Source organism: Electrophorus electricus, chromosome 5 (assembly GCF_041902795.1).
Source record: "Electrophorus electricus isolate QZ-2024a chromosome 5, ASM4190279v1, whole genome shotgun sequence".
Lineage (NCBI taxonomy): Eukaryota > Metazoa > Chordata > Actinopteri > Gymnotiformes > Gymnotidae > Electrophorus > Electrophorus electricus.
Window position 1 is genome coordinate 11445001 of NC_137501.1, and position 20000 is coordinate 11465000.

The following is a 20000-nucleotide window of genomic DNA, read 5'->3' on the forward strand; positions in this document are numbered from 1 at the left end:
TTCCTGTCTCTCTGGTGTTGTGTGTGTGTGTGTGTGTGTGTACCTTCCTGTCTCTCTGGTGTTTGTGTGTGTGTGTGTGTGTGTACCTTCCTGTCTCTCTGGTGTTTGTGTGTGTGTGTGTGTGTGTACCTTCCTGTCTCTCTGGTGTTTGTGTGTGTGTGTGTGTGTGTACCTTCCTGTCTCTCTGGTGTTTGTGTGTGTGTGTGTGTGTGTACCTTCCTGTCTCTCTGGTGTTTGTGTGTGTGTGTGTGTGTGTACCTTCCTGTCTCTCTGGTGTTTGTGTGTGTGTGTGTGTGTGTACCTTCCTGTCTCTCTGGTGTTTGTGTGTGTGTGTGTGTGTGTACCTTCCTGTCTCTCTGGTGTTTGTGTGTGTGTGTGTGTGTGTACCTTCCTGTCTCTCTGGTGTTTGTGTGTGTGTGTGTGTGTACCTTCCTGTCTCTCTGGTGTTTGTGTGTGTGTGTGTGTGTACCTTCCTGTCTCTCTGGTGTTTGTGTGTGTGTGTGTGTGTACCTTCCTGTCTCTCTGGTGTTTGTGTGTGTGTGTGTGTGTACCTTCCTGTCTCTCTGGTGTTTGTGTGTGTGTGTGTGTGTACCTTCCTGTCTCTCTGGTGTTTGTGTGTGTGTGTGTGTGTACCTTCCTGTCTCTCTGGTGTTTGTGTGTGTGTGTGTGTGTACCTTCCTGTCTCTCTGGTGTTTGTGTGTGTGTGTGTGTGTACCTTCCTGTCTCTCTGGTGTTTGTGTGTGTGTGTGTGTGTACCTTCCTGTCTCTCTGGTGTTTGTGTGTGTGTGTGTGTGTACCTTCCTGTCTCTCTGGTGTTTGTGTGTGTGTGTGTGTGTACCTTCCTGTCTCTCTGGTGTTTGTGTGTGTGTGTGTGTACCTTCCTGTCTCTCTGGTGTTTGTGTGTGTGTGTGTGTACCTTCCTGTCTCTCTGGTGTTTGTGTGTGTGTGTGTGTGTACCTTCCTGTCTCTCTGGTGTTTGTGTGTGTGTGTGTGTGTACCTTCCTGTCTCTCTGGTGTTTGTGTGTGTGTGTGTGTGTACCTTCCTGTCTCTCTGGTGTTTGTGTGTGTGTGTGTGTGTACCTTCCTGTCTCTCTGGTGTTTGTGTGTGTGTGTGTGTGTACCTTCCTGTCTCTCTGGTGTTTGTGTGTGTGTGTGTGTGTACCTTCCTGTCTCTCTGGTGTTTGTGTGTGTGTGTGTGTGTACCTTCCTGTCTCTCTGGTGTTTGTGTGTGTGTGTGTGTGTACCTTCCTGTCTCTCTGGTGTTTGTGTGTGTGTGTGTGTGTACCTTCCTGTCTCTCTGGTGTTTGTGTGTGTGTGTGTGTGTACCTTCCTGTCTCTCTGGTGTTTGTGTGTGTGTGTGTGTGTACCTTCCTGTCTCTCTGGTGTTTGTGTGTGTGTGTGTGTGTACCTTCCTGTCTCTCTGGTGTTTGTGTGTGTGTGTGTGTGTACCTTCCTGTCTCTCTGGTGTTTGTGTGTGTGTGTGTGTACCTTCCTGTCTCTCTGGTGTTTGTGTGTGTGTGTGTGTACCTTCCTGTCTCTCTGGTGTTTGTGTGTGTGTGTGTGTACCTTCCTGTCTCTCTGGTGTTTGTGTGTGTGTGTGTGTGTGTACCTTCCTGTCTCTCTGGTGTTTGTGTGTGTGTGTGTGTGTGTACCTTCCTGTCTCTCTGGTGTTTGTGTGTGTGTGTGTGTGTGTACCTTCCTGTCTCTCTGGTGTTTGTGTGTGTGTGTGTGTGTGTACCTTCCTGTCTCTCTGGTGTTTGTGTGTGTGTGTGTGTGTGTACCTTCCTGTCTCTCTGGTGTTTGTGTGTGTGTGTGTGTGTGTACCTTCCTGTCTCTCTGGTGTTTGTGTGTGTGTGTGTGTGTGTACCTTCCTGTCTCTCTGGTGTTTGTGTGTGTGTGTGTGTGTGTACCTTCCTGTCTCTCTGGTGTTTGTGTGTGTGTGTGTGTGTGTACCTTCCTGTCTCTCTGGTGTTTGTGTGTGTGTGTGTGTGTGTACCTTCCTGTCTCTCTGGTGTTTGTGTGTGTGTGTGTGTGTGTACCTTCCTGTCTCTCTGGTGTGTGTGTGTGTGTGTACCTTCCTGTCTCTCTGGTGTTTGTGTGTACCTTCCTGTCTCTCTGGTGTGTGTGTGTGTGTGTACCTTCCTGTCTCTCTGGTGTGTGTGTGTGTGTGTGTGTGTACCTTCCTGTCTCTCTGGTGTTTGTGTGTGTGTGTGTGTGTACCTTCCTGTCTCTCTGGTGTTTGTGTGTGTGTGTGTGTACCTTCCTGTCTCTCTGGTGTTTGTGTGTGTGTGTGTACCTTCCTGTCTCTCTGTTTCATAGCTTTGGTTTTCTGCTCCAGTGGCAGACCCAGATGCCCCGCCTCCTTCTTTAACTCCGCCTCCAAGTGCAGGAGCACACCATCTTTCTGCACACCTTTCTCCCTCTTCCTTCTGGTCAGGAACAGCCTGATGACAGAGAAAGAATTGATCTAAAATCTAAATCTACAGTGGACAGCAAATCCATATATCAGGGACATACTTTCATCTTACAGGTTTACTGAAGAGAAACAGCAGAAACCCTGAGTCAAACCCCGAGTCAAACCCAGCAGGGAAACGTGTGTCCCCACAAGCCTCCCACTGTTGCCCCCTGCAGACACTTACAGTACAGCAGCGAAGAGATTCTCCCCCATCTGGGTAATGGTACAGCCCTTCCTCGCTTCATTCTCCCCGACAAACACAGGCACATCGTCAGGGCAATCTCTGCGCACGCAGGCACACACACACACACACACACACACACACACACACACCATGATTACTACATAACTGTATCATTGTTATTGACGGACTGCCCATAGTAATTTGACTTCAAATGCATCAAAAATAAATATGAATTTAGTGTTTGCCATCACAACAAATGTGTTAGAGACAAAACTGACTCCACACACAAGTTCAGCCATTTTTTACCCCAGTGTGCATAGTTATACAATAAACACATTCTTCCTGAACCCAGATGTAACAGTACGGCTCAAAGTTTGGTGCCTGACCTTTGTGTCAGTTTGCACTGTAGTTTCAAGGCCAATTTAACTAGCAAGTATAGGTACATGATTTAATATTGTTCAAACCACAAGCCAAAGTGATCATATGCTTGCCTTTATATCAGTCTCCAACCTTGTCGACTTATTAAGCATCTCAAACATTTTGATTATGTGGTTTCTGATTGTGTATATGCATAAAAACAGACAAAAGTGCCAATATAATCCAGACTTCAGACAGCTGCTCACCGTTACATGGATTCTAGTCAAATACACTCAAGCATCTCTTCCACCAATTTACTTAATCCATGTTTCAGTTATGTTAAGTAATCCCGCACATTACATTCAAATACTTAAACCTTGCTTCCTTCACATTAGCTAATCCCACAGATTCATTTATATTAATGCACTTAATTCACGGTTGTTACGTTAGGTAATCCCACGCGTTAGTTTAATGTATTCAATCCATGGTTCCGTAACATTAGGTAATCCCACGTGTTAGTTTACATTAATGCACCTAACCCACGCCTTGCTGCCAAATGTATGACAAATCCTTTTGCTTCTGAATGTGCACAGAAACTTCAGCATCCTGTGCAAACAAGCCCATCATTTTAACAAGTAGATATTAGTAAAATTATGATGATTTATGTCTTATTTTCATAACGCTGTTTATTTTGCAGTTACTATAAACATACAAATATAATTTATTATACAAGTTCACAGTTCAATAAATTGACATTCTTCACCATATTGGTTGTGTGTGTATAACTATAGTACTTACTGGCATACAATTACAGGCATAATATAATTTTTAAGAAAAGGAATTAAATCACAATTATTTGTATGACAAGTAATGAATAATTAAAATTTTATGATCATGAAGCCCCAACACCCATGCCAGGCAGACTGTCAGGACAATCTCCCCACACACAGAATCTGAAAACATCCCAGTATAACTCTGGCTCTGTATGTTGCCCCTGGACTAAGGGGGCGGTACCTGAAATAGCCCATGTGATGCTGCGTGTCATTGCATCCCTGCAGGACAGTCTGCAGCTCAGGAGGGTCATAGAAGTACCGCCAGTGCAGGTGGAAAACGCTCTGGGCTGCTGAACAGCACAGGTGCTTCTCAGCCAGGATGTCAAAAGGCCCAACCAGCCGCAGACCCAATGGACCCAATAGAGCATCTATCTCACATACACAACACACGCGCGCACGCACACACACAATGAATCATTTACAAAGCTTTTTCCATCACAAAATAAGATATACTTTTTAGACATGATGACGGATAGTCTGATAAATCTGGACTGAAGGACCCTGTGGACTACCTGGACCAAATAGTTTGGAACTGAAATACCTTGGGGATTATCTGGACTGAGCCGTTTGCAAAAATCCCAGAAGAGGTAAAAGTCATCCGGCATCCGTAATTTGCACAGGCGCTCGACCTCTTCTCTCTCGTGCACTGGAACCCCTGACCGCACTCCTGCACCCACGTCCTCTCCTCGTGCACACTTCACCTGCCCATTCACCTGTTCCACCTGTAAAAACACGTACCATAACCATGATAAACAGTTCTTCAAAAAGTATCCACGTGAGATAAATGGAGACTCATACACACCAACACGTGCTTGTAGCATCATCATGGTGCTCTCTCTCTCTCTCTCACACTCACAATCACACACACACACCTAGGCTTAAAGTTGTGCAGCCCAACCTTAGTGGGTAGTGGACATGGTAAACGATCCTACATCAGCCTACAGAAGTAAGGACCATACACCACAGCAAATCTATTTTTAATTAACAATTATACCAGCAGAACATCTGACAGAGCAGGCGCTTTTCTAGCTATAAGAAACTGAAAATTGAAATACTGGAAAGTTTAAAATTTTCTCTAAAGTTACCCAAATGCACGTTGTTAATCCCAGATTGAAACAATAAAGCGGTGACATGTCATTAAGGCCGAACGTTACAGCTACATTAGCTAATGCAGCTATGACACAATGACTGACCGGCAGACGCTCGCTGCCGAACCGCTATCTTAGCTAGACATACGAGGACACGTTTAACGGCTGGAAAAGAGCCGTTAGAACTGAGCTGGCCAACTGCTGGCTGGTTATCTGGTTTATATGTTTTACCCCTGGAGCTTGTGAGCCAACTGCCCCTGGAGCTTGTGAGCCAACTGCCCCTGGAGCTTGTGAGCCAACTGCCCCTGGAGCTTGTGAGCCAACTGCCCCTGGAGCTTGTGAGCCAACTGCCCCTGGAGCTTGTGAGCCAACTGCCCCTGGAGCTTGTGAGCCAACTGCCCCTGGAGCTTGTGAGCCAACTGCCCCTGGAGCTTGTGAGCCAACTGCCCCTGGAGCTTGTGAGCCAACTGCCCCTGGAGCTTGTGAGCCAACTGCCCCTGGAGCTTGTGAGCCAACTGCCCCTGGAGCTTGTGAGCCAACTGCCCCTGGAGCTTGTGAGCCAACTACCCCTGAGCTTGTGAGCCAACTGCCCCTGAGCTTGTGAGCCAACTGGCTGTCTCCCACAAACAAAACACACCACGCACGAGCAGCTCGCCGGTCCCAGCACGATCTTAACGACTGACGTGCCACTCGCGCGAATAACCGGCTCAAGACAAGTATGAGTTATTTTACAACAACCCCTGAAAAAAGAAAACACTCGAAGACACAAACTCTGTGTAATAAGGTGTTTTGTACTGACCTGTGGCGAAGATTTTGATTTTCTTTTCCCGCGCCCCGCCATGTTTCTGTTCTTCTCCGTAAATAGCGTCCTTATGTAAATAACCGTTTACTGACGTAAGGACGTAATGTGATTTCCGGTTCCACTTTATTGACGGAATTTCAAAATAAAGTCCTGCCTGAGGCCGGTTTGTCAAGGGCAGTTTACTTGCTAACACGACTAGTACTGGTAATTGATAGCACACTGTGTACATGCATGTTAAAAACCCGTGTCGAGTGAATTATTCCTTTTCACCCGTGTACTTTACGAAGCGCACATCACCATTACTGTTATGGTACACTAATGCGAAAGTTTATCTCAATTTATACTACATTTTCCACTTAAAAAATATTTTTATTAAATTCTAAAGGGAGCGGGAGCTCAGTGCGACGCCAGTCTTAGTTTTCGTGACTACCATGCATTGCAGTAAGACACCAATTTAGCCCCAGAGTGTGTGATAAATATCCGATGAGCTGAATCACACGTGTTAAAGAATCGCGTTGAATCACAGTGCGTTAACCGGTATAGTTTATCGAAGTGAAATACTTCGTCAAGTGCAAACGCGACCACAAGAGGGCGGAATAACGTCCCATTTGAGCTACTTTCCACTCCTACCAGACCTTAGTAGGGAAATGTGTTTTAATAGTTATGTCTATTTCTAACTCAATGTCTTTTCCTAACAAGAATTTGTAATCATCATTATATATTTTAGGTTTTCGAGATATAATAGGCGAATAGTAATAGAAATAGTAAGAGTAATAATGCGACATTGCTTTGCTGCCAGTGAAATGTTAATTTATTGCAGGCCAATTAACGATCAGGATATTCTATGTATTATTATTATTATTATTATTATTATTATTATTATTATTATTATTATTATTATTATATTTGTATGGTATCTATGAGTCGCACGATAGTGGGCTGTTCTATATAGAGCAGCTACATTATAACACTGAATTACTTCACGTTCTTTTTTTTAATACTTTTGTTGTCATCCTAAATCTTAGACCGTGCTAATAACACAACTGCCCATTTCCGGAGTCCAGACTCTGCTGCAGGCCTTGTCGAGCATGTTACAGTTTCAGCGCACTTTTCTGTGCGCAGACACTGGCTCTAGCGCCAGTGCTCCTCAGCTGCGCCCTCGGAGTTGAGCTGCCTGTTAGCCTCGAGGCTCCAAGCACGCACGCTCACTGCGCTTGCTTCAAGCATTCTAGCCCGTGAGCAGAGATGCCTGCCAGAGACACGGACCGTGTCGCTCAGATGTCCACCTACGTGCAAAAATGGTGAGATGAATCAGTTATTTCAGCCTGTCTAACATTTTAAAGGCGGGGGGGGGACGGGGGGGGACAACGACGACCGGGAAATAACGTCTAAACACGCCAGATCGGTTAATGCGTTAAGCGGAAGAAAGATGTATAGAAAACAAAAGGAAAAGTTTCCAAAAGGCTATATTTGATAATATCGGGGTTTTTATTTTGGAATGTCATATTTTTGTTAGTGTAGTCGCACCACCCAACTTGAATTGATTCAGTCAGGCTATCTTACAGAAATGTTTTTGTTGTTTTGTTTAAGAAAATAATCGAGACTTGTCTCACTCTGACCCAATTCGCCTTTCTTTTGTTATACTGCAGAATACAAAAATGTTTTAACTGGTTCCGTTTGAACTGGTTGAAGCTGCGTGAGTATAGGTTATTGTGCTGCGCTCACGGGTGCTTGTGTGTCAGATCTTAGTCGAGCTGCCTGTTATGAAACCAACTGTGCCAGTACACACTCGCCTTAGTGTTTTTATATTTTATAGACGGAATCAAGTGCAGAACAGCCCCACATAACCTTATTTGGTATGTTTTTTGGGAGTTTTTGTATTACAAGCAGCTTTCAACCCCTTCCAGGCTCTAGCGTTGTTTAGACTGAACTTCCTGTCATTTTAAAGAGACAAACGCGACTGAAAACGCGTGCAGCGTTTATCGGAGACATTCTGGATGCAGGGAGCATGCGCGGTGTCTCTTATCCAAGACAAGTTGCGCTCGTGCTGGATTTAGTGTTTTGGCTGACGCAGCACGTTTTGCATGACTGGACTTAAGGATTCAAACAGCTTGTTTTGACACTGAACCAAAACGTGATCTGATTCCTGAGAGCGCCATCCAAAACTCTCTAATGACGGGATACCAGAATGACCACTCCAACAGCTGATTCACACCAGTGTTTATTATAATTGTATCTGATTCAGTCCTTTTTCAGATGTGCAGTAGGAAGTGCACACTGCTTTGAGGTAAAGGAACATTTGGAACCCCGTGGAGCAGAGTTCAGAGTGCTTCAGTTCAACAGGCGAATTTACTTTGGCACATACACACAAATTCAAAGCAGATTATCCTGTTTAGTGCCAGCTAATTATAAATGTAGATGATGACAAATGGGACATGTACTAAACACATGAACAGGAACAGAAAGCGATGTTTTTTCAAACTGAGCCAGACAGAGAGGCCTATCCATCTACTGATCTACTATTACATACCTGCAGTATTTAACTCAGAGCACTGCCCTCGAGACCACACACACACACACACACACACAAAACCAGTGAAAACACATTCCACTGATCAGATGATTGTTGCTCTCCCTGGGGGTGTGCAGGGTGCTCAGTTCATCACCTGTCCTCTGGGATTCCATTTTCAGAATCCAGTCTGGCTTAAAAGTGCAGGGTGTAGGCTCTGTAACCGCTTGGTGGAGGCTCTGTAACTGCTGGGTGGAGGCTCTCTAACTGCTGGGTGGAGGCTCTCTAACTGCTCTTTAACTGGAAAGCCGCAATCGTTTGAACAGTCCACGGTCATAGAGGCAACACGCAGAGTCCAGGAATTCATAAATAACTAAACAAAACCAAACAATGACAGAAGGGAAGCTGGCTAAAACAAAGAGCCTTGTGACAAACAACGACCAGAATAAACACAAGGCTAGCAAACACAAACATTACACAATATTACACACAGAGGCTTGGAAAACAATGATCAGCCCTGAAACATGGCAAACACAGGGCTTAATTACTGAACATAGCAAGGCCAGAAATGAAGGACAGGTGAAATGACAGGAAAGGAAAACCAAACGAGGGGTGGAGAAAACGAAACTATGGAACCAAACCACAAGGAAGTAACGCAAAACAAAGACATTAGACAGGGTAACCATGAAGACAAGAATGCTAGGAGGGTGACCAATCATGACAAACTACTCCTGTGTCTGTGTATCTTCTCCTCTGTCTGTGTATCTACTCCCGTGTCTGTGTATCTACTCCCGTGTCTGTCTAACTACTCGTGTGTCTGTGTAACTACTCGTGTGTCTGTGTATCTTCTCCTCTGTCTGTGTATCTACTCCCGTGTCTGTGTAACTATTCCCGTGTCTGTGTAACTACTCCTGTGTGTCTAACTACTCCTGTGTCTGTGTATCTTCTCCTCTGTCTGTGTATCTATTCCCGTGTCTGTGTAACTACTCGTGTGTCTGTGTATCTTCTCCTCTGTCTGTGTATCTACTCCCGTGTCTGTGTAACTACTCGTGTGTCTGTGTATCTTCTCCTCTGTCTGTGTATCTACTCCCGTGTCTGTGTAACTACTCCTCTGTCTGTGTAACTACTCCTCTGTCTGTGTATCTATTCCCGTGTCTGTGTAACTACTCATGTGTCTGTGTATCTACTCCCGTGTCTGTGCAACTACTCGTGTCTGCGTAACTACTCTTGTGTCTGTGTATCTTCTCCTCTGTCTGTGTAACTACTCGTGTCTGTGTATCTTCTCCTAACTACTCGTGTCTGTGTATCTTCTCCTGTCTGTGTATCTTCTCCTCTGTGTATCTATTCCCGTGTCTGTGTAACTACTCATGTGTCTGTGTATCTACTCCCGTGTCTGTGCAACTACTCTTGTGTCTGTGTAACTACTCTTGTGTCTGTGTATCTTCTCCTCTGTCTGTGTAACTACTCGTGTCTGTGTATCTTCTCCTGTCTGTGTATCTTCTCCTGTCTGTGTAACTACTCGTGTGTCTGTGTATCTTCTCCTCTGTCTGTGTAACTACTCCTGTGTCTGTGTATCTTCTCCTGTCTGTGTAACTACTCGTGTGTCTGTGTATCTACTCGTGTGTCTGTGTATCTACTCCCGTGTCTGTGCAACTACTCCCGTGTCTGTGCAACTACTCCTGTGTCTGTGCAACTACTCCTGTGTCTGTGCAACTACTCCTGTCTGTGCAACTACTCCTGTGTCTGTGTATCTGCTCGTCTCTGTGTACCTTCTCCTGTTTATCTACTCCTGTCTGTGTATCTGCTCCTGTGTCTGTGTAACTACTTGTGTCTGTGTAACTACTCCTGTGTCTGTGTAACTACTCCTGTGTCTGTGTATCTACTCCTGTGTCTGTGTATCTACTCCTGTGTCTGTGTAACTACTTGTGTGTCTGTGTATCTTCTCCTGTGTCTGTGTGACTATTCCTGTGTCTGTGTATCTTCTCCTGTGTCCTGTGGGACTTTATAGAGTATACCACTGAGTAGTACTTACCTCTGTTCTAAGACTAATGAACACAAAACTATGCAACATAACACTACACTACACTAAACTACAATAAACAATGCAAGACAATACTTTTTCCAAGCCCTGCCCAGGCTACTTAACACGCCAATGAAGAGCTTAACAATGAGCTGAATAAATAAATAAACACTACACTACAATACAAAATGCAATCTTAAAATTCCACATCTGAATGACAATCTACTGTAATAATAAATCTAATTTATTTAAGCTTACTTAAGATTATTCTAATGTTTTTGTCGGATAGATACTTCTAAGATTTTAGATTATTTGGGAAATTGGCAGGCTGGTATAAGGTTGCCCTACAGTGCGAGTTCAGCAGACAAACTAAATTCTGCGTTTTATAAACGTGTCGTAGTCGTAGGCATACTTTGTAATCTTCTAACAGCAGATGGTACTCCGTGGAAACTGTATTCGCTGAAGTATACCAGTCGATGGCCAGTTGAAAAGTGATTAGATGTAATGACCATGGAAATAGGTTACCACTAACCCAACACTAATTTATTGCCTACCACTAACATGACACAAATTACTTGCTAAACCTTGTTAAAAGGTTTGGAATGTAGGACAATTAAATAACCGTCGTTTTATGTGCTGCCGGGAAACAGGCATACAAATCCGGGCGCACGATCACGTTACGCTTTTTACCTTTTTATGAGGCTTAGTTTGCAAAACCTTCGACCGTTCTCAGTATACGAGTTTTTCGGTAAATGTACTTTTTTCTTTAAAGAAGCGTGAACTCGCATCTTCAAGGTTATTATGATTATTATTACTCATTTCTTAGCTATTTTATTATTATTTTCCTTTAACGGAGAGTCCTTAATGAACCGGAGAGCGAAGTCGAACGTTCAAGGTTATTCTGCTTTAGTTCATTCCGCGCTGCCGTATGTCGTCGGTTCCGATGTGGCGTCAGTTCCGGTGTTGGTTTCTCTGGACTGGTTAGCAACAGTAGCTAACAGAAAACACGGCCAGTGTAGGCTGTTTTATATTACTTACGTGATTCATTGTGCACTGAAGCTCAGCTTGCCACATCTCTATGGACCAACGTTTATCTTAAAAAAATCTAAAAAAAAAAAAGCAGCAGTCGGACTAGGCGGGTATCTGAATACTTTGTACAATCTACAGGCGTATTGACGAGAATTAACCGTGTGAGAGTAGACCGACACGGTCACCAGCACATCAGACGTACCGCCTCTGAAAACCAGCACTTAAAGGTACTATTTCAACAGAAACTGTAATTCTCACACCAACTCTTAAGGTATTAGTTTCTTTGGAGTTATCAATCTTGCCCGTTATATTTGTCCTGGCTTAGTTAAGATAGCTATAATGCTCTATCTCGCTTTGTCTTGAGTGGTGTTAGCTTTATCAAACCTTAGGGCTAACAACCACGAACTGTGTAGCTACATACAAGCTAACTATGCGACATATTCAGGCAGAACGTTTAATATATGTGTCATGTCTACTGCAGTTTAATATTTACACGTGTCGCCAAAAGTTTGATTGGAACTTACTTGAGAGTCTGCCCTGTTTTATGGTTAGATGATCACTTTACGAGTTACACCAGCTGGCTTGGCTGGAGATTCTGCACAATCATAGCCTTGTTCACCTCAACGAGTCTCGTTTTTGTAAATCTTTATTTATTGCTTATATAAATGTAACATTGCTATTCATTAATTATTATAAGCCTTCACAGAGCAAGTTGGGGATAGCTGAATGTGCTTTGCTCTGTTCTGCGATATCTTTGTAGTTAGTTAGCTAGCTGTCTGTAGCTGGTTAAGACATCAGTTAGCCGACGGTAGTGTTCTGACCGCAGGATAAAGCGCATGTGTTTTTATATGTTTATAGCTCATATGTGTTTAGCTCATAAGTATTTAGCTAAAGTGTTTATAGCTCATGTGTGTTTAGCTTGCTGCAGTTTACTAGCTAGCTCGTGTAACTATATAGCTAGACATATCAAACGTTTGTAGGATATTCTGTATGTTCATGGTTTTTCGAGTAATTGTACATGTTAGACAGCATTTGGTTTACTTCTGTATGGCTTTGTGAACGGACCATAGCAATTTCTGCCCTTTTCTAACACTGTTAGCGTTAGTTAGCTAATATTGTAACGCCCACTACTTTGGAAAGCGCACAGTGAACAGTGTCAACACGGCCTGTATATTTAGCTTGTGTGCGAATATCATCTACGACCGTGTCGCTGTTCTTATAAGAGTGGATTGTAAAGTGTAGTTGCTTAGGGTTAGCTAGCTCTCTTAATACGAATTCACGAAATGCTCGGTTTCCTTTGAGCTCAGTCAGTTTAATTGGGTCGGCGCATGCGTACTGAGAAACAAAGTTTAAGGCTTGGTAAGAATAAGTAACAAGACCCTGGATTCATGGCGTTTATCGGTAAATTCTGTCAGGAGAGCCTCGTATGAATTTGACCTTTTTCGTTTTAACACGTTTTTAAAGTCGTCTCGTGGAAGTGGTCATATGTTTGAGTTTCACTTACGATGGTGAGGTCTTGCAACCCTGCTGACGAGCCTCCGGGTTATTGACCCTAAGACTTTGCCCTGCACAGTTGTGGCTGGTAATGTTAAATGGTGAATTACTCCTTTCTGGAATACATCTTTCATTGATTGTCTTTGCCTAATCAGTGTCACTGTCTAGAACTGGATGCTTCTGTCAATAACCCTGTTTAAATGAAAATGATACATGTTTGCTTACAAACTGTGGTCTGTGGTGCTGGTGTGAATTGGTAAATAAACAGCTGTATGTATTTTGTTTGTGCTGGACTAGGGCAGGAGTTGTAGGGATGCATTAATGAGAAGGACTGACTCCTTCTAACAAGCCTGCTGTTCCTGTCTCAGAAACATTGTGCTCTTGGTCTGAACTTGTTCCCAAGGCTAGTCTTTGTCATCTGGCTGTGTTCTGAATGGGCCAGCACAGATCAGCTGTGGACATCACTCTGACTGCTGCACACCTTTCAGGAACAGCAAGGGAGCTGAGCACCTGTACAGCGAGACAGGAAGAATACAGAACAGTCCTGACCTTTGGTGTGTCCAAGCAGAACAACTGCCCAAGTGTTATCTTAAGGTTGGGCGACCCACTATCATGTCAGGCATACGCCTGCTGAGCTGCTTTTAAGTGTAGTGTTTGTTGCCGTGGTGATGAGACGGGAGGGCAGAGGGAGAAAGAGTGTGTGTGGTGTGGTGGTGGGCCTCGGAACCTTGGAACTCTGTAACGCAAGTGCCTTGTTCTGGGACCTGTGTGTGTGTGTGTGTGAAAGCGTCCCTTGTTCTGTGACCTGTGTGTGTGTGTGAAAGCTGCCCTTGTTTGGTGACCTGTGTGTGTGTGAAAGCTGCCCTTGTATGGTGCCCCTCCAAAAGGGGTAGCCTTCACTGCGCTGCACAGCAGTTAAACTGATGGTGCCTGATTCCTGAAAACCAAAGCTGTGTGTGCCTGCTTTATTCCACATGGGTGCATGACACACTGTGGTTGTGAACTACACCGTTGTGGGGTAGTTCAGATAAGAGCCTTCTGTGGTGGTGTGGTTCGGATAAGTGTTGTCTCTGGTGGTGTGGTTCAGATTAGAGTCGTCTGTGGAGCGCTTTCAATGGAAAAGGCTTGATATCACATGAAAGGATGCTATTGTGTATGATTATTGGAATGATTGAAAAGAGTTATGGTTATATTAAATTAGAATTATATTGGATTAGGTTTAAAGGAAGGTTCTTAAAGTCCACAGTACAGAATCAAAGAATGACAGTTCGACAGCCCTCATAGTTTACAGCAGAGTCACAGAAATGGGGTTTCCTATACTCCACAGTAGAGAAATGGGGAGGAATTTCTTGTAGTGCACAGTAGAGAGCGACACACACACCCTTTTGGTCCACAGTATAGTAACACACACACACACACAGAGATACAGGGACCCACCTTATGATCCACAGTAGAGTAACAGAGAGAGAGAGAGAGAGACCCCCCCCCATTGGTCCACTGTAGGGGGGGGGGGGCGTCTGACATATTAAACAGGTCCATCTACTGTATGTTATTGCATTAGATAAATTTTTGGTTGAACATCAAAAATAAACAAACATGTTAACTCATACTCCTATTGTTGTAACTTTTTACTAACAATTTTTCTTTGTGACTACTCTGATATTTAGTGTTCTATCTATCTATTTATTTATTTATGGCACTATATTTACAGTTCTGTGTATTTAGATAGAGAAGACTTTATGGGGGTTTTCTCTTGTATTTCACAGCAGAGTAACAGAGACCCCTTGTAGTCCACAGTAGACTGATGGAGAGTGACTCCTTATAGATATATGCAGTAGAGCCATTGAGTCCAGCAATGCCTTTAAGAAGATTCTTTAATTTAATGACATGTGAATTGTTCTTTAGTGACAGCCCTGCTATGATGGGATTATTTTAGTGTTTACATGTGTAATACTTCCGAGGAGTTGCTGGCATCTTTTGAATGGACAGGAAACATTAAAAAGTTAACAGTAAACAGATTATTAAAAGGGTTTTGGATGGATGGTTTAGTTCTGTATGAGTTGTGATAAATGCCATAGGCAGGGAGTTGATGTGTGAAAAGTTCAGTGGCTCATGAAGAGGAGGATTTGTACTAGGGAGTATTTTCGGGTGTGTGTGTTTAAGGTTTTACACATGTTCCTATCCTTCCTAACTCCAGAAGAGATGCTCGGTCCTCCAGAGAGTGCTGGGTAATGTGCAGTGTGTTTAAGGATTATGTTGGAGATTAACATGAAGAACACAGGGCTGGAGCAGAGATTGAGCACTGCAGTGCTTTAAGATACACTTGGTCACTACTGTAACACCCAGTGCTGTAGGGTACACTTGGTCACTACTGTAACACCCAGTGCTGTAGGGTACACTTGGTCACTACTGTAACACCCAGCGCTGTAGGGTACACTTGGTCACTACTGTAACACCCAGCGCTGTAGGGTACACTTGGTCACTACTGTAACACCCAGCGCTGTAGGGTACACTTGGTCACTACTGTAACACCCAGCGCTGTAGGGTACACTTGGTCACTACTGTAACACCCAGCGCTGTAGGGTACACTTGGTCACTACTGTAACACCCAGCGCTGTAGGGTACACTTGGTCACTACTGTAACACCCAGCGCTGTAGGGTACACTTGGTCACTACTGTAACACCCAGCGCTGTAGGGTACACTTGGTCACTACTGTAACACCCAGCGCTGTAGGGTACACCTGGTCACTACTGTAACACCCAGCGCTGTAGGGTACACCTGGTCACTAGTGTAACACACCCAGCACTGTAGGATATACCTCATTACTGTAACACACCCAGTGCTTTGCTGCGTAGTCATATGAATGATTTTCATGTGAATGGTGTATGGCTTGTAAAAATGGGTTCAGGGAGTCTGTAGCACATGCAAAAAGTACAATTTACATCATTTTTTAACCCCAGATTTAGCCAATCAGCGAAGATGTTTGGAGGTCATGTTTTGCTTTTTCTTAGAACAAAATGTTGCTAACAAACGGCAGAAGCAATGATCTCACTGTGGTTTGAGAGGAGAAGATTGTGGGATCGGGATGTGGTTTGAGAGAAGTCTGTGATTTTAAAAACAATTAAAAAAAAAACAAAAAACAAACAATTAAACGTCACCTAGCAGCACAATAGCTAAGGAGCTGGTACCAAAATGGGACTCTATTATCAGTAGTGTGAAAGTGATGGCAATGTGCAGTCAGATATTTGGGGGGGGGGGTGGCTTAAGGAGGGAGTATTCCAGGAGCAAAGTGAAACAAATGATTAATGTTTTTGTGTGTATTTCTGTTTGTCTCTCTTTCTCTCTGGGGCTGCAGTACAACAGGGCACCACTGTGTGTCGCTACAGAGCAGGGCACAGTGTGGGGTATGTATGAGTGATGACATCTGTGGTGCTTGTGGACAGTGGTGGAGCAGTAGTGGAGTATGTTACCACAATGGAAGAACTTCAACAGGTATGTGTGAACGTACACTCTCTCACACACACAAACCCACTCCGTCACTCTCAATCTCCTCATTCCAGTGTAGGTTGAACTGCTGGAGTAGAATAGTCCCCCAGTTTGCCCAGTGGGTTCATGCGTTTTGGTGATGTTAACACTGAACAAATGAAATATATGTTTTCTCAGCAAAGGCCTTTAGACTGGGAGGTGTTGCTGTGTACAAACACTGAATTTGTAATACAGATAAAATGAGAATATAAACAAAATGGTTTAGACCAATGCATCATAACAGAATGTGCACTCTGACCCCAACACTCATCCCTTTAGATTACCCTCATGTCATTACTCGTCACACACCCCATCAGATCACTCTAACATCACTACATTTACATTTATGGCATTTAACTGATGCTTTTATCCAAAGCGACTTACATATGACTGAGTACACCTTGAGCAACTGAGGGTTAAGGACCTTGCTCAAGGGCCCAGCAGTGGCAACTTCGCAGTGGTGGAGCTTGAACCAGCAACCTTCCAATCACTAGTCAAGTACCTTAACCACTAAGCTACCACTGCCCGTCATTACACGTCACACACCCATCAGGTCACTCTAGCTGTTAGTTTAAAGCAGACTGATAATGGTGTTTCACACATGCATGTCTCCCTGCAGACTGCCTGTCTCTCACTGTGTGTCTCCATTCCTCAGGAGGAAGGTGTGTGTGAGGTGGAGCAGCAGGAGGTGTGTGATGTGGGGGTGGAGACGTGGCTGTGTGGTCAGGGTGAGCAGGGATTGGCTGCTCAGGTGCTGCTCTATGATGACCACACAGACCTGATGCAGGGTGTGGCAGAGGAGCAGGAGGTGGAGACAGAGGTGGTAGACACAGGTAATGCCACACGCACCCAACACACACACACACACACACACACACACAATACACACTAAAACAAAGGTAACACACACACACATGCATATACACACGCACGCAATATACACACGCACGTGCATCACACAGATAAATACAAGCGTGTGCGCGCGCACGTACACATACACACACACACACACACACACACACACACACACACACCCACACACACACGCATGCACATCGTCATTTCACTCATTACACACACACTCTCCGACACATCCCACACTCATGCTGTCTTATACACACATATTTTCATATACCCGTGCACATGCATGCACACGAACCTGCTCTCATTCATCTGGACACTAAGACTGAAACACACACTCAGGAGTGTTCTCACATAGCATGGGTATTAAGTTATCTAACACACACACTCCGAAGTGTTCATGGGTATTAATGTGTCTCACACAGTGTCTTTCAGGTCACTATTTCTCTCCAAGACCCATAATGTACTGTATCATAATTAGTGTGAAGAAAATGACCCCATTTTGTCCACACTGTAATTCTCGTGCACACACTGCCCTCTTGAGTCCATATGCTGAACTGCAGCTCCTAATGCTGGACAGGGCCAGTATCCAGTCCTATGGATGGGTTCATTACGGCCTACGGCCTGTAACCATATGCTTCCAGTGCACGGTGCAGAATTCCTTCATACATATAAGAGCTTCAATTGTTTTCAGATTACAGTGTATTTAATGGTGTGATGTCTTCAATTAGCTCAGACTGTTGAGGTAGAGAGGGCAGCTATCTCAGGCTCTGTTGGGGTAGAGAGGGCGGCTAGCTCAGGCTCTGTTGGGGTAGAGAGGGCGGCTAGCTCAGGCTCTGTTGGGGTAGAGAGGGCGGCTAGCTCAGGCTCTGTGGGGGTAGAGAGGGCGGCTAGCTCAGGCTCTGTGGGGGTAGAGAGGGCGGCTAGCTCAGGCTCTGTGGGGGTAGAGAGGGCGGCTAGCTCAGGCTCTGGGGGTAGAGAGGGCAGTCAGACATTTGGGGGGTGGGACGACTATAAACTTTTCTAATACTAAACTGAATCTGTAGAATAATACAAAAAAGGAATCCTCACTTGTCCTTCACAAAAGCTACTGTATTGATCCTGTTAGCATGAGTCATGCATGGCCTGAATGCTTATTGTGAATAGTTTGTGCCAGTGCTGTGATTTGATCTGGATATGTAAATGAGCTGCAGGCAGCCTTTATGCAAATCAGCATGCACCACAGCACACCTGTGAGGTAGAGGTGATTGTTGAAATATAATGCATTCCTGTCATCTTTCAAGTACCTAAATTTGTCCTCAAAATTACCATTTTAAAATCACATGGCCCACAAAGACATGATTTATTTGGTGGTAGCTTTTCAGTGACTTTATCACTGATCTAGAGGCAGTGACTGTGACTTCTCCACCATCAGCTTGTGTCGTTACGTTTCAAACCAGCTGGTGTAAAGCTTAGCAGTAACACTAATACTTCGGGCCAATCTCATAGTGCATGGGGGTAAAATGTTTGGCTCAAAAGAAAACCTAGTTTAATTAACATATTGTGTGACAGTAAACAAATTATATTGTACATAATATTTAGTACCCTATATTTGCACAGATCGACGGTGATAGGACAACGCATTAGAAACATTAACACTATATATTTTAGCGATGTTCCTCTGTGGCACACTGCTCATACTCAGTACCGCTGTTTTGTCGTCCTATCAAAACGACTGGGATTTAATCTGTCAGGTAAAATGTTTTTAAAAGTTATTTGTGATTTTGAAGATCAGATTTGGGAAGTGAATTAACTTCCTGTTGTTGACGTAATTTTACGTAAAGTGCGGAGGATTTCCTGTTTGTTTGGGGTGGAAGGATTTTGCCGTGTGCCTGGGGCGTGCTGCGGTCTTGGCTGAAATTTCCTGTGGAGGCGGAGTGATCTCAAGCGCGTGCGTGCCTGTGCGTCTCCAATGTGAACGTGCACCTCTGGACGAAACATGGCGACGTCGCTGCATGAGGGTCCCGCTAACCAGCTCGACCTGCTTATTCGAGCAGGTAATGTAACAGAAACGAGCCATAAACTCTCCGCTCGGCAGTTTGATTGTTTTTGCGCGTGACTCGCGCGACGCGGTTCGCGCGGGTGAAGTTGTGTTGTGAAGTAACGGAGAGCAGTTCAGGAAGTGATCACCTTGGTTGGCAACCTGCATGGCGTTTTCAGAACTGCTTCTCAGTGCGTTAAAAAGTGTGCTGTGATCGTGCACGTTGCACCGTGCGATCGGAGTGTGCACAAGGGCTATTGTGCACAGTACCGAAAGCGCCTTGAACGCCGACGGGGTTTTGAAATAACGGGCTTCTTTGGAGGTGGTGCGCCGCTTTGAAACCAGGAAGTGTGAGCGATGTTGTCTTTGCTACGTCTTTGCCACGCTGTCTGGAGTCGGAAGGGCACACGGGTTTATTTTTATCCTGCGAACGCTCGCAGTCAGACTGGAGGTTTTACTCGGTTACCGTAACCCGGTTCCACGCGGAGAGATTGAATTGAGGGAGAATTTAAAAAAAACAAACCGCTTGGCTATTGTTTTCGCATCGCCAGGGGAAACGTAACTGTCGAAAAAAAAAAGCACACATGAGAATACATATGGATATTGAATATGTTGCATGGAATTTACAATAAAACATGTTTATCAGAGTGAGTCCCTGTCGCTGTTTAAGTCTGAGTGTCGAGGTTGTCCCGTTATACGTGCAGGGCCAGTGTGCTCGAGCGAGCGCAACACCGTACGCGCGCGCAGGTTTTTTTTTTTTTTTTTTTTTTTTTTTTTTTTTTTTGAAGTATTAATAGTTTTTGAAAACGTGCTGATTTTCAT

At 44.4% G+C, this 20000-nt stretch overlaps 2 protein-coding genes across 6 annotated transcripts in view; one reads left to right on the forward strand and one right to left on the reverse strand.

The window, feature by feature from the left end:
* hpf1 (histone PARylation factor 1) overlaps positions 1-5866 on the reverse strand; it is a 31212-nt gene extending 25346 nt beyond the window's left edge. Inside the window, exons 1-5 of the mRNA XM_035530090.2 lie at positions 5717-5866; positions 4371-4551; positions 4011-4197; positions 2640-2738; positions 2297-2444 (exon numbers count right to left, since the gene is read on the reverse strand). Of these exons, the coding sequence (XP_035385983.1) occupies positions 2297-2444; positions 2640-2738; positions 4011-4197; positions 4371-4551; positions 5717-5758 (657 nt within the window). The 5' untranslated portion in view covers positions 5759-5866. The remainder of the gene's footprint in view (positions 1-2296; positions 2445-2639; positions 2739-4010; positions 4198-4370; positions 4552-5716) is intronic.
* Positions 5867-6861: 995 nt separating this feature from the next.
* elf2b (E74-like factor 2b (ets domain transcription factor)) overlaps positions 6862-20000 on the forward strand; it is an 18413-nt gene continuing 5274 nt past the window's right edge. The window contains exons 1-3 of one of the 5 annotated variants that reach the window (XM_035530034.2): positions 6862-7020; positions 16128-16264; positions 16953-17130. In XM_035530034.2, the coding sequence (XP_035385927.1) occupies positions 16190-16264; positions 16953-17130 (253 nt within the window). In that variant the 5' untranslated portion in view covers positions 6862-7020; positions 16128-16189. Of the gene's footprint in view, positions 7021-11220; positions 11505-11529; positions 11549-16127; positions 16265-16952; positions 17131-18191; positions 19195-20000 lie in introns of those variants that run through there. The other 4 variants (XM_081714187.1, XM_035530033.2, XM_081714186.1 and 1 more) reach the window with 4 other exon arrangements.